The 13477-nt window shown below is 36.8% G+C and overlaps 1 protein-coding gene across 1 annotated transcript in view; it reads left to right on the top strand.

Annotated features, from left to right (window-relative positions):
- Nucleotides 1–13477, top strand: part of CCDC141 (coiled-coil domain containing 141) — a 223786-nt gene that overhangs the window by 65631 nt on the left and 144678 nt on the right. Inside the window, exons 3-4 of the mRNA XM_008055343.2 lie at nucleotides 7055–7246; nucleotides 10647–10755. Coding sequence (XP_008053534.1) covers nucleotides 7055–7246; nucleotides 10647–10755 — 301 coding nt within the window. The remainder of the gene's footprint in view (nucleotides 1–7054; nucleotides 7247–10646; nucleotides 10756–13477) is intronic.

Below are 13477 nucleotides of genomic sequence, written 5' to 3'. Positions count from 1 at the left end.
CACCTCAGCCTCCCAAAGGCGTGGGATTACAGGCTGAGCCACCGAGCCCGGCTTATTACTATTATTTTTTATGATAGCTATTCTAGTGGGTGTGAGATGGTGTTTCATTGTGGTTTTAAGCTGCAGTTCCCTGATGTCTAATGATGTTGAGCATCTTTGTGTGTACTTGCTGGCCATTTATATATCTTCTATGGAGAAATGTCTCTTCAAGTCAATCGCCTATTTAACAATTGTGATTTTTAAAAAATTGTTATGTTAGAAGAGTTCTTCAAATAGTCAGGATATTAGAGCCTTATCAGATCTTTATGATTTGCAAATATTTTCTCCCATTTTATAGGTTTTCTTTTACCTTCTTTGATAATATCATTTGATGTACTAAACTCTTAATTTTTTTTTTTTTTTTTGAGCTGGAATCTCACTCTGTCACCCAGGTTGAGTGCAGTGGCACACTCACAGCCACCTCAGCCTTGACCAGCTGGGCTTAGCCTTCCAAGTAGCAGGAACTACAGGCTCATGCTACCATGTCCGGCCAATTTTTTGATTTATTGTAGAGATAAGGTCTCACCAATTTGCCCAGTTTGGTCTTGAATCCCTGGGCTCAGGCAATCCTCTTGCGTTGGCCTCCCAAAGTGCTGGATTTGTAGGCGTGAGCCACCATGCCTGGCCAAAACTCTGAATTTTGGTGAAATCTAATTCATCTATTTTTTATTATTGTTGCTTGTGCTTTTGGTGTCACAGTTTTAAAAAGCTATTGACAAATAAAGATATACTCCTAAAATTCTTCTAAGAATTTTATGGTTTAGCTCTGATATTGAGGTCGTTAATTCATTTTGACTTAATTTTTAAAAAAATTTTAATGATGTGGGGGGAACATTCAGGATTAGGTATACAAATGGTCATCATGCGGGTAAACTTTGGGCCTCCCTTTGGTCCTCCCTTTGCCTGGTTTGAGATCAAGTATACTTACTGATATCGTGTTCCCCCCTGGCGGTATCCTACTGCTGCCAATCTCTTTCTTATAGTATTATGGTAAATTTTCAGGGTCTGCTTATGAGTGAGAACATGTGGTACCCTGTTCTTTGTTTCTGTGATAGATCACTGAGTATGATAGACTCTAAATCCATCCAAGTGAGTTAAATTTTTATATGGTATGAGGTAACCATTCAACTTCATTCTTTTATACATTGATATTCCAGTTGTTCCAGCACCATTGGTTGAAGAAACTATTCTTTCCTCATTGACTTGTCTTGGCACCATTGTTGAAAATCAATTGGTCATAGAAATATAGGTATATTTCTAGACTCCCAATTCTAGGCCACTGGTCTATATGTCTATCCTTATGCCGATACAATACCATTTTAATTACTGTCTCTTTGTAGTAAGTTCTGAAATCTAGAAGTGTGAGTTCACCAAATTTGCTCTTTTTCAAGATTGTTGAATATTGAAGTTCCCTTATAAGTCCAAACGAATATGTTGATTAGTTCTTCAATTTCTGTAAAAAAGGCTAGTGAAATTTTGATAATGATTGTATTGAATCTATAGATTGCTTTGGATGGTATTGACATTTTAACAACATTAAGTCTTCCAATCCATGAGCATGGGATGTTTTTGCATTTATTTAGTCTTCTTTAGTTTCTTTCAGCAATGATTTTTAGTTTTCAGGGCACAAGACTTTCGTCTCCTTGGTTAAATGTATTCCTAGGTATTTTATTTGGATGATCTTGTAAACGGAATTGCTTTCTCAATTTCTTTTAAAGATTGTTCATTTCTGGTATATAGAAACAACTGATTTATGAGTATTGATCTTGTGCCCTGTAACTTTGCTGACTTTGATTATTAGTTTTTAGCATCATTTCTTCTTTAAACACTTGGCAGATTTCACCAAATGTTTAAAATCATCTGGGGAACCTGGTACTCTCTTGTTTGAAGGTTATTAATTGTTGATTTAATTTTCTTTTTGAGTCAGAGTCTCATTTTGTTGTCTAGGCTGGAGTGCAGTGGCACAATCATGGCTCACCACAGCCTTAACCTTTTAGGCTCAGATGATCCTTTGCCTCAGCCTCTCATGTAGCAGGGACTGTAGGCATATGTCACCATGCCTGGCTTATTTTTTAAAATGGTTTTATAGAGACAAGGTCTCACTATGTTGCTCAAGCTGGTTTTGAACTCCTGGGCTCAAGCAATCTCCTGCCTTGACATTCTAAATTGCTGGGATTATAGGCATGAGCCTCCATGCCCAGCCTTGTTGATTTAATTTCTTTAATAGAAACAGGCTTTAGCCGGGCTCGGTGGCTCAGCCTGTAATCCCGCGCCTTTGGGAGGCTGAGGTGAGTGGATTGCCTGAGCCCGCGGGTTCGAGACCTGCCTGGGCAGCAAGACCTCATCTCTACAATAAATAAAAAAAAAAAATCAGCCAGGCATGGTAGCGCATGCCTGTAATTTCGGCTACTGGGAAGGCTGAGGTGGAAGGATCGTCGGAGCCCAGCAGTTCGAGGCCACCGCACTCCAGTCTGGGTGACAGAGTGAGACTCCAACTCAAAAAAAAACCCAACAACAACAAAAACAGAAACAGGCTTTTTCAGATAATCTATTTTTCCTTATGTGAGTTTTGTTTTGTTTTGTTTTGTTTTTGAGTTGGAGTCTCACTCTGTTGCCCAGGCTGGAGTACAGTGGCACACTCACAGCCATCCCAGTGTCAACCCGCTGGACTCCGGCAATCCTTCCACCTCAGCTTTCCAAGTAGCGGGAACTACAGGCATGCACTACCACGCCCAGCTAATTTTTGATTTATTGTAGAGATGAGGTCTCGCCAAGTTGCCTGGGCTGGTCTCGAACCCGTGGGATCAAGCAATCCACTCATTTTGGTCTTCCAAAGTGCTGAGATTACAGGCTGAGCCACTGAGCCCTGTCCTTATATGAGTTTTTATACATTGTGTCTTTTAAAGAATTTGTTCATTTTACCTAAGTTATCAAATTTGTGGGCATAGAGTTATTTATATAATATTCCTTTTTTCCCTTTAATGTTCATGAGATTGATGATTATAGACCTTCTTTCACTTTCAGAATTAGTAATTTAGTAATTAGTAGTTTCCATCTTGATTAGCCTGGCTAGAGATTTGTCAGTTTTATTGATCTTTTCTTAGAACTGGCTTTTGGTTTAATTGGTTTTCTCTATTGCTTTCATTTCATTTATTTCTGCTCTAATTTTTATTATTTCTTTTATTCTGCTTACTTAATATTTAATTTGCTCTCTTTCTCTAGTTTCCTAGGGTGGAAAGTCAGAGTATTGATTTTAGGTCTTTTTTCTTTCATATATATGTATTCAATGCTATAAATTTTCTTTTAAGCACTGCTTTCACAACATTCCACAAATTTTGAAAAATATTTTCATTTAGTTCAAAATATTTTTCATTTTCTTTAAGGCTTATTTTCTGACCCATGTGTTTTTTAAAGGTATGTTGTTTAATCTGTAAATATTTTGGCACTTTTCAGCTGCCTTTCTGTTATTAACATTTAGTTTAATTCCATTTTGGTCTAAGAACATACTTTGTACATATTTAAAAATTTTAAATATGCATATTTTTTTGCCCAGAATATGGTTTGTCTTGGTGAATGTTCCACATGTGCTTGAAAAGAATGTGTATTTGCTGTTGTTGGAGAAAGTGTTCTATAAATGTCTATTAGATGCAGTTGATTGATAGTGCTGTTCAGTTCATCTGTATCCTTAATATTTTGCCTGCTGAATATATTCATTACTGATAGAGGGATGTAGAAATCTAGATTTATTTCTCCTTGTAGTTCTATCAGTTTTTGCCTCAAGTATTTTGATTCTTTCTTGCTAGGCTCATACACTTTTAGGATTATGTCTTCCTGGAGATTGACATTTTTATCATTATCCATCTTAATCCCTAATATTCCTTGCTCTAAAATATGCTCTGTCTAAAATTAATGTAGCTACTCAAGCTTTCTGTAGATATCTTTCTCCATTCATTTCCTTTTTTTCTGTTCCGCTTTATTGTGACATGATTGACAAAAATTGTATATATTTAAGTTGTACAATGTGATGTTTTGATATATGTATCTATTGTGAAATAATTACATGCTATATTAATCAACTAATTAGCATCCCAATCACCCCACATAGTTACCTAAATCCATTTACTTTTTATCTACCTCTGCCTTTATATTTAATGTGGTTTTTTTGTAAACAATATTTATTTGAGTTTTATTATATTATCCACTTTAATAGTCTCTGCTGACCCAGGAGTGGGTGATCAAATGCAAGTAAAAAATACCTCAAAGCTTTTCTACCTTTTTTAATTTGGCTTTTTCTTGCTTCAGCTTTTGCTTGGTTACTGTAATCCTTTAACTACTTTCCAGTTCTGACAAAGTTAGACAGTTTTTGCTTGCTTTTTTAATGTTTCTGTAGACGGATGGACTCCTGGAGCTATCAACTCTGACTTTTTATTGACATCTGTCAGAATTTTTTTTTTTTTTGAGTTGGAGTCTCACTCCGTTGCCCAGGTTGGAGTGCAGTGGCACGCTCACCGCCACCCCAGCATGGCTCCAGTGATCCTTCCAACTCAGTCTTCCAAGTAGCCAGAACTACAGGCACACGCTATGATGCCCTGCTAATTTTTTTGATTTTTATTGTAGAGTCGAGGTCTCGCCAAATTGTCTGGGCTGGTCTTGAACCCGTGGGCTCAGGTAATCCACTCGCCTCGGCCTCCCAAAGTGCTGGGATTACAGGCTGAGCCACCAAGCCCAGTCCTGTTTTTTACATTTCGTTGGCTTTTCAATGAGCCAAATTTTTAAAAAGTCAATTCTGATATGTGTTTCTAATTTACTAATTTCTGATTTTGTATTTAATGAATTTATTCCCTGTAATTAAAAAAATAGTTTAGACTTAAATGTTTAAATAGTTTATTTTTTCTTTCTTTAAAAAGAAAGTTGGCTGGGACTGGTGGCTCACATTTTTAATCCTAGTACTTTGGGAGGCCAAGGTGGAAAGAGTGTGCTGGAGACCAGCAGTTCAAGACCATCCTGGGCAACATAGCAAGATCCTGTCTCAACTGCACTAAAAAAAAAAAGGAAAAAGATGTCTATGCTTTGCATTTTATCTGGACATAAAGTTAGATGTATTTTTTAGTTTTTTAAGTGTAGTAGCTTCATTATTTTTTTAAACAGTCAATAATTATAGTTTTATTTTCTATTTGATCTAAGAATAATAATTTTTTTTTTGAGTTGGGATCTCAGTCTGTGTCCAGAATGAAGTGCAGTGGCATGATCACAGCTCACTGCAGCCTCATCTTCCTGGGCTCAAGTGATCCTTCTGTCTCAGCCTCCGGTAGCTGGGACAAATGAATGCATTATACTCAGCTTTTTTTGTAGAGATGAGGTCTCACTATGTTGCCCTAAGTTGGTCTTATACTCCTGGACTCAAGCAGTCCTCCCACCTTGGCCTCCCAAAATGTTGGCATTACAGGTGTAATGCCCAGCCAAGGATTATTCTTTAAAGTGTTTTTTTTTTAAAACTTCCTAAGTGATTTATCTGGTATTTTTGTAATTTATTTTTACTTTTATTGTATTGTGGTCTGACTGATCATATCTACTTTAAATATTTCAATGGCACAGATATGAAGGTTGATGCGTGTCTTATCTTTATTGTGGATTGCACTATATATCAATATAAAATGCCACTTTTTAGTGATTTTTTGGTTTTGGTTTTTTATTTGTTTGATATTAATATTAATAGGCCTTTTTCCTTCTTGTCTTTGCCTGGCATATTTCATTTCTTATTTGCAAAAGTTATTTCTTTTTAGTTTGAGGATATTCTACTAAATACAAATTAGTTGAAATTTGTGGTTTTTTTTTACTCACTGTGATAATGTCTGTCTTTTAGTTGAAAAAGTTAACTCATCCACATTTTTGGTGTGAATTGATTTTAATTATATTTTTGTCTTTATATTTTGATTTGTGTGTGTGTTCTGATAAATCTGCTCTTATGTCTTTTGTTTTCTTTGTATTTTTCTTTACCACATTAAAAATTTTTTTCTTTACCACATTGTTAGTTCCTTTTTTTTGCTAATATTTTAGAATTTATTCATACTATTTTGAGTCTACTATATTTTTTAAAAATTATGCCTTTATTTTGATGTCAACTTCAATAGTGAAATGAAATCTATTGAATCTTCCTATTTCTGAATGAGATCAAGACAATTATGTAAACGCCCCTTATTTTTCATATTTTGTGCAAACAATTTGTAATGTTGGTTCTGGGTGTGGTGGCTTACACTTGTAATTCCAGCACTTGGAGAGTCCGAGGTGAGAGGACTGCCTGAGTCCAGGAGTTCGAGACCAGTCTGGGCAACATGGTGAGACCTTGTCTTTCCAATAAATCAAAGACAATTAGCCTGGCATTGTGGCACTGGGCATATAGTCCCAACTACTTGAGAGGCTGAAGTGAAAGGAGCACCTGAGTCGAACAGTTTGAAGCTGCGGTGGTTGTGCCACTGCACTCCAGCCTGGGTGACAGAGTGAGACTTCGACTCAAAAAAATAATAATAATGTTGGTTATAGATATTCTAATTTTTCCTTTTTAAATACTCTCATAAGAATTTATTTTTGATATTTACATTAAACTTTACAGACATATTAATGATTAATAACAATTATTTAGAATGAGCAGTTTTACAGGATTCATTTCTCACTTTTTTTCCTTGACCACTCTTCTGGATGTGTTTCAATTAGTTTAGTTTAGTTTTGTTTTTGAAACATAAGATTAGCATAATTTTCTATATGCCCTGGGAATGCAGACTTGTATCTGATACATCTCTAAAGTGTGAGTGCTTTTAGCTCTACCATGCTTCCTGGCTCACCACAATCTCTGTTTCTCCCTCCTGCCTGCTTATCTGCCTGTCTGCATAACACCTTGTGTTGATAAATTCTCTTCTAGACCACATACAATTTCAAATATCTGGTGTTTAAAATAGGATCCTGTGTTCTGACATTGAATTCCACTCTGCCTTATGCCTGTTTTTTTCCCTGGACTTAGGCTTTGGAAGATCGGGTATGGGAACTCTTGCGGGAAGCAGACAAGACAGCTGAAGAGAACAAGGATCAGAGTCAGGTCTATGACGCCATGGCGAAGACGTTGGGTGAAGCGTGGGCAGCCCTGGTCTCCATGCTTGAAAGAAGAAGGGAACTCCTCAAGTTGACCTCTGAATTTTTTGAAAATGCCTTAGAGGTGTGTGTTTTAAAAAACTTCCCCTTTCTCCAGATCAGAACATACATGAATAACAATCCTGAAAGTGTTTTATTTCCACAAATAGACATTGCAATGAGTTAAAAAATGACAGAATAACCAATACATACATAATACATTTAATTTTTGATGATCAAAAAGTAAAATTGCTAATATTTTGTGTAGGTCTTTAAATGAAAACAAAGTGCAGTTAGCTAAAATTAAATAAAATATTTAGTAAAAATGGGGATGCTAACTCATAAGTTGTTATGATTTATTTTCCTGTTTAGCATATAGTGATACAGTTACTAAATCAAACAATTGTCCTAATTATAGGATTACTAAAAAATGATGATCTGGGGTTTTCTCATTGGTTAAAAGCCAGAGAGTAAACTTTCTTCTGCTACTTATTTTTTTTAAAGCAGTTACAGAATATTCCATAGGATGTTTGACTTGTAAATATAGCATTTTATAGAGTACTTTCCTAAGGTATATAATTGATTTTCCATAGTTTGAACTCACTAAAATACAAGAGAAAGAATAATCTTGGACTTAAGAAGGTCATTTCTCCCTGTAACTTTTCTTTAACTCTGCAAATTTTTTGAAGTTCCCAGTTTCAGAATATGAGATTCAAAGAACATCATCAAAAGAGGTGTTATATTTGGTGTAAGACTCTTATTGGAAATTTCACTTTTAACTTCTCTGTCAAGTGGCAGCCCATTCATTCTGATGTAAGAGCACTGCTTCATTATGATAAAGCACCAACATTGAAAAATGTGACATTTTTTAGTTAAAAATTCAGGACTTAAATCCAAAATAATGAAGGAAAGAAGATTAGTAGTAGAACATAAAAATTGACATAGACAATCTCATGCATAATGAACTCATTTAAAAACAAAAGAGAGGAACAAAAACCTTATTGTAACTTTCAAGATTTGTTTTCCACAATTTGAACTCTTAAGTTCGACTCATGGTTCATTTTAGAGACCATCCTGGGAAAAGGTTCCAAACACAATATTTTTTCCTGAAAAGAAATATAGCATCTGAAATACACCTACAAAGGCCAAATTATAAACACATCTGATTCATTCCATCTTAGTAAGAGGGTTATAGGTGTCAACCTCTCTTGAAACTCAGATCTTTTGAGTGCAGGAAATTTCCCTTTTTCTAACATTAGATCCGATATTTGTTTCTCACTGTGCTTTAGTGTTAATGCTAGCTTATTCTCTCTCTGATGGGTAAATTACTTTCGTATATTGTGTGAAGTAAAAGGAAATGAGAGGTCAAACCATTATTCAACCCTGCACTCTTATTCTTGCACTTGACTGAACTTTCATTGGCTCTAATGAAAAGACTAATTGTTTGTGTATTATTCTACATCCAATTTTGTGGATCATTTCCTACTAAGCTGAAGACAAAGTCCTATATATTCTTCGTGCTCCTTTTGTATGCTAAAGCAATTTCCATTACTGATATAAAAAAGAAGAGGGTGAAATTAACTCTAGGGTCTTGAAAAGTGTTCCCTGTTGCCACTTCTACCCTGTACAAGCTACAAAAAGAAGAAAGGTGTAACTTTTAGGTGGGGAAAAGAGAACATCAATAAGATAAACGTCAACATGATTTTAGGGAAGATTTTTCTGAGTAAAGAATTATTTGCTTATTGATTAATTCATTTTTAAAATTTTGAATAAGCCGAAATATAGATGTAAGTTGTACAATGACTCCAAAACATTTAAAAATAATCTACAGGGAGGAAACAAATCACCTACTAGGAGTGATTTTTTTTTTCTTTGAAAGTTCTCCTTAAAGAATATCTTTAAAATTAGTTATTAGAAATTTAGTGAATTAGAGATGTAAATGACGTGTGATATGACTCCCTTATTGAACTATGTGCATGAGGGAATTCTTTAGAAATGTAAAATGACTGATTATTGCATGGCTATTGTTATCACAGGATGGTTTCAGACTCAGACTTATCCGTCAGGTAGGTTATTCTCTTGTCAAGCACTGGGCTGCCATTCAGGAACATTGCCTCTCATCGGCAATGGCAGATGTCCATCAGGCTATTCCAACTAGATGGCGGAGGCCTCCTATGCGTTTCCTTGCCTGTGCTCCTGTCAGCAGTCTCTCACCATTCCACTCCATTTACAATTGGATTTTTTATGACTGTTGTAATAACCAAAATACAGTAGATCGTGTTAATCAAATAGTTACATTAAAGTACTGAATATCACCATATTCAAAGATGATAGTTTGAAAAAGACTTTAAAAAGAAGGCAAGCACTGTGGTAGGCTTCTGTGTCTTCCACACTGATACTTTTCTTTAATTAGTTTATTCTAAACTGAATTCAAAGGTGAACATATCACTTAAAATTATCTTAGAAACTGTAATAATTACCACTGAATCTTAGTGCTAAAACAAATCAACTTTTTTGTCTGCCACTATAGACATACTGTGATAGCATAACTAAATATATTTTGCCTTCTTCTAAAATTTGTTTCAAAGATTTTTCCCTGAGAATTTTAACATCTCTTTTAGCATCTCTCTCCCCTTCCTACTTGCTCCATGGAGAAAAAGAAGATCAGTCATAGTCATCACCATTTAGGGATCAAATTACTATGCAGTTTCCTTGAACAGAGGAGAAATTTTCCACAAGTCGTTCTTGCTTTATCTAATCTCATTTAAGTTACATAATGCATACAAATTATTGTCTTAAAATGCAAACAAAATTGCAAATTATAGATTCAAAAGCTAACAATTTCCTCCCCCCTTCAGCCATCTCTAATCCCAATTCTTCTCATTAAGGTCACCGTTTGATATGTATCTTTTGAGACCACTTTCTGTACAAATATATATTTTCTTGCATTGTATAAAAATGGGATTAGACTATGTATTGTTCTGCAACGTGCATATTTCACTTCTAAATTCAGTCATAGAGGAAAACAATAACTTCAATCTTCCCTCAAAGTTTGTGAGTTAAATTTACTTGTAATTATGTGGGTTACCTGTTAGCTAAGCTAACTTTTTTTTTTGGTTTCCTTTGCAAACTTTCTGCTTATTCTTAATTGTTTTAGAATGTTGAAAGTGACTGTATTCATTACACAGAACACCGTAATTTTGATTGAAAAAATTTAATAGACATTTGAACAGTAAACAAGTTGATTTAATTTTAGAATACATAACATAATTCCAAGAATGAAAGGAATCCAAAAGAAGAAAGCATTTTGTAAATTGACTATATGCAAACAGCCTCCTCAAACACCCTACACCAATACACACTCATGCATACAAACATACACACTTGCACAAACACACCACATAGTCAGGCTATTAGTTTGTGAAAAACATCTACAAATAACTTAATTTTTATTCAAATGTCTTTCCCCTGTATTTTTCTTGTAGTTTGCTATTAAAATTGACCAAGCTGAAGATTTTCTCCAGAATACTCATGAGTTTGAGAGTGCCGAGTCTTTAAAATCACTTCTTCAGCTTCATGAACATCATACTAAAGGCAAGAAATGTTTCTTTCTCACAGAAACTTTTAAAGATTTTAAAAGATGTTAATACGATAATATTTATGCATGACAGTGTATTTTTAATTTATCTACTTATGTTTACCTCCACTTGTTTCAAGAAAGGTTAAATAAAGCTTTATTTTTGGTTATCTTTTGGAAGAAAGAGCTAGTTATAAATTATTCTAAGGGGATGGTAGAGAAAGGGCCTCAGGAGATTCAGTTATTTAGTCTGCTAGACTTGGGCTCCCGAGGATGTATGCTATTTCCACCTTGTTCATTCTTTCATCCTCAGCATCTAGCAAGGTGCCTGGCACACAGTAGATCGTCAAGAAATAGGCCAAGTAGCGTGGTTCATGCCTATAATCCCAGCACTTTAGGAGGCAGAGGCAGGAGAATCCCTTGAGCACAGGAGTTCAAGACCAGCCTGTGCAACATAGTGAGACCTCCTCTCTACAAAATAAATTTAAAAATTAGCCAGTCATGGTGGTGCACACCTGGAGTCCCAGCTGCTCAGGTGACGGAGGTAGAAAGATCGCCTGAGCCCAGCATTTTGAGCTGTGATTGTGCCACTGCACTCCAGCCTGGGTGACAGAATGAGACTCCGAATCAACCATTTAAAAAAAGAAGGAAGGAAGGAAGGAAGGAAGGAAGGAAGGAAGGAAGGAAGGAAGGAAGGAAGGAAGGAAGAAAGAAATAAGTATTTATTTTTTTATTATAAAGATGTGGGGTACAATTCAGGGTTAGATATACAAACGTTGATTATACAGGTACCCTTGTTGATGAGGTGTGCCCCTCCCTCCCCTGGCAGTTTCCTTCAACTGCCAATCCCACCCCACCTCCTCTGGCAGTTTCCCACTACTGCCAATTCCTTTCTTATAGTATAATGGCAATTGTTCACTTATGAGTGAGAACATATGGTACTCTGCTTCTGTGATAGATCACTGAGTATGATCGACTTTAAATCCATCCAAGTGGCTGCGAAGTCTGTATGTTTGTCCTTCTTTATGTCTGCATAGTATTCAATTGTGTATATGTACTACATTTTTTTTTGAGTTGGAGTCTCACTCTGTCACCCAGACTAGAGTGCAGTGGCCACTCCCGGCCACCACCGCAGCCTTGACCTGCTGGGCTCCGGCGATCCTTCCGCCTCAGCCTTCCAAGTAGCCGGAATTACAGACGTGCGCTACCACGCCCGGCTGATTTTTTGATTTATTGTAGAGGTGAGGTCTCGCTGCCCAGGCGGGTCTCGAACCCGCAGGCTCAGGCAATCCACTCACTTCAGCCTCCCAAAGGCGCGGGATTACAGGCTGAGCCACCGAGCCCGGCTGTACTACCTGTTTTTTATCCAGTCCAGCTTCGATGGGCAGCATGGTTAGTTTCATGTTTTTGATATTGTGAATAGAGCTGCAACAAACATAAGTGTGTCTTTTTGTATCTTTTTTGTGAGTATCTTTGATTTTGCAGGTATCTTTTTTGTAGAATGACTTGAGTTACTCCAGGTATATTCCCAGTAGGGGAATTGCAGTGTTGTATGGAAGGTCAATTTCTAGTTCTTTCAGAAATTGTCACACTGTCTTCCAAAAAGATTGCATTAGTTTGCATTCCCACCAGCAGTGTAGAAGCATACCTTTTTCTTTCCATCCTCGCCAGAGTCTGTTGTTGTTTGTTTTATTAATGATGGCCATTATTACTGGGGTTAGGTGGTATCTCAGTGTTTTGTTTGTTTGTTTGTTTTGTTTTTTGAGTTGGAGTCTTACTCTGTCGCCCAGACTGGAGTGCAGTGGCCGCTCCCGGCCACCGCAGCCTCGACCTGCTGGGCTCCGGCGATCATTCCGCCTCAGCCTTCCGAGTAGCCGGAATTACAGGCATGCGCTACCACGCCCGGCTGATTTTTTGATTTATTGTAGAGATGAGGTCTCGCTGCCCAGGTGGGTCTCGAACCCGTCAGGCAATCCACTCACCTCAGCCTCCCAAAGGCGCCGGATTACGGGCTGAGTCACCGAGCCCGGCTTCAGTGTGTTTTTGATTTGCATTTCTGTGATGATGAGTGAGGCTGAGCACTTTTTCATGTGTCTGCTGGCTGCCCATATATCTTCTTTTGAGAAGTGTCTATTTATGCCTTTTGCCCACTTTTTAATGGGGCTGTTTGTTTTTTTACTTTCGGTGTGTTTGAGTTCCTTGTAGATCCTATATGTTAGGCCTTAGTCAGATATACGGTTGACAAATATTTTTTCCCATTCTGTGGACTGTCTCCTTGTTCTCTTGATGGTTTCTTTTGCTTTGCAGAATCTCTACAGTTTGATGCAGTCCCTCTTGTCTATCTTATTTCTTAAGGTATGGGCACTTGGTTACCAGTTCCAATTTCCATAAGGGTGTCTCCTACGTTTTCTAAGATTCTTATAGTTTGAGGTTTTACGTTTAGGTCTTTGATCCATTTGGAGTTAATTTTTGTGTATGGGGTTAAGTAGGGGACCTGTTTGAATCTTCTGCATGTGATCAGCCAGTTTTCCCAGCACCATTTACTGTATAGGTTCTCCTTTCCCCAGTGGTTGTTGTTGGAGGCTTTGACAAAGATGAGTTGGTTGAGAAATTGAGGCTTTGCTTCTAGAGTCTCTATCCTGTTCCATTGGTCTATATGCCTGTTCTTGTACCAATACTAGGCTGTTTTGATTACTGTAGCCTTATAGTAGAGTTTGAAGTCTGGAAGTGTGATACCTC

This window comes from Carlito syrichta, unplaced genomic scaffold, assembly GCF_000164805.1.
Source record: "Carlito syrichta isolate Samal-C Ts95f unplaced genomic scaffold, Tarsius_syrichta-2.0.1 Scaffold301826, whole genome shotgun sequence".
Taxonomy (NCBI): domain Eukaryota; kingdom Metazoa; phylum Chordata; class Mammalia; order Primates; family Tarsiidae; genus Carlito; species Carlito syrichta.
The sequence above is the reverse complement of the archived record's forward strand: the minus strand, read 5'-3'. Positions and strand labels throughout refer to the sequence as shown.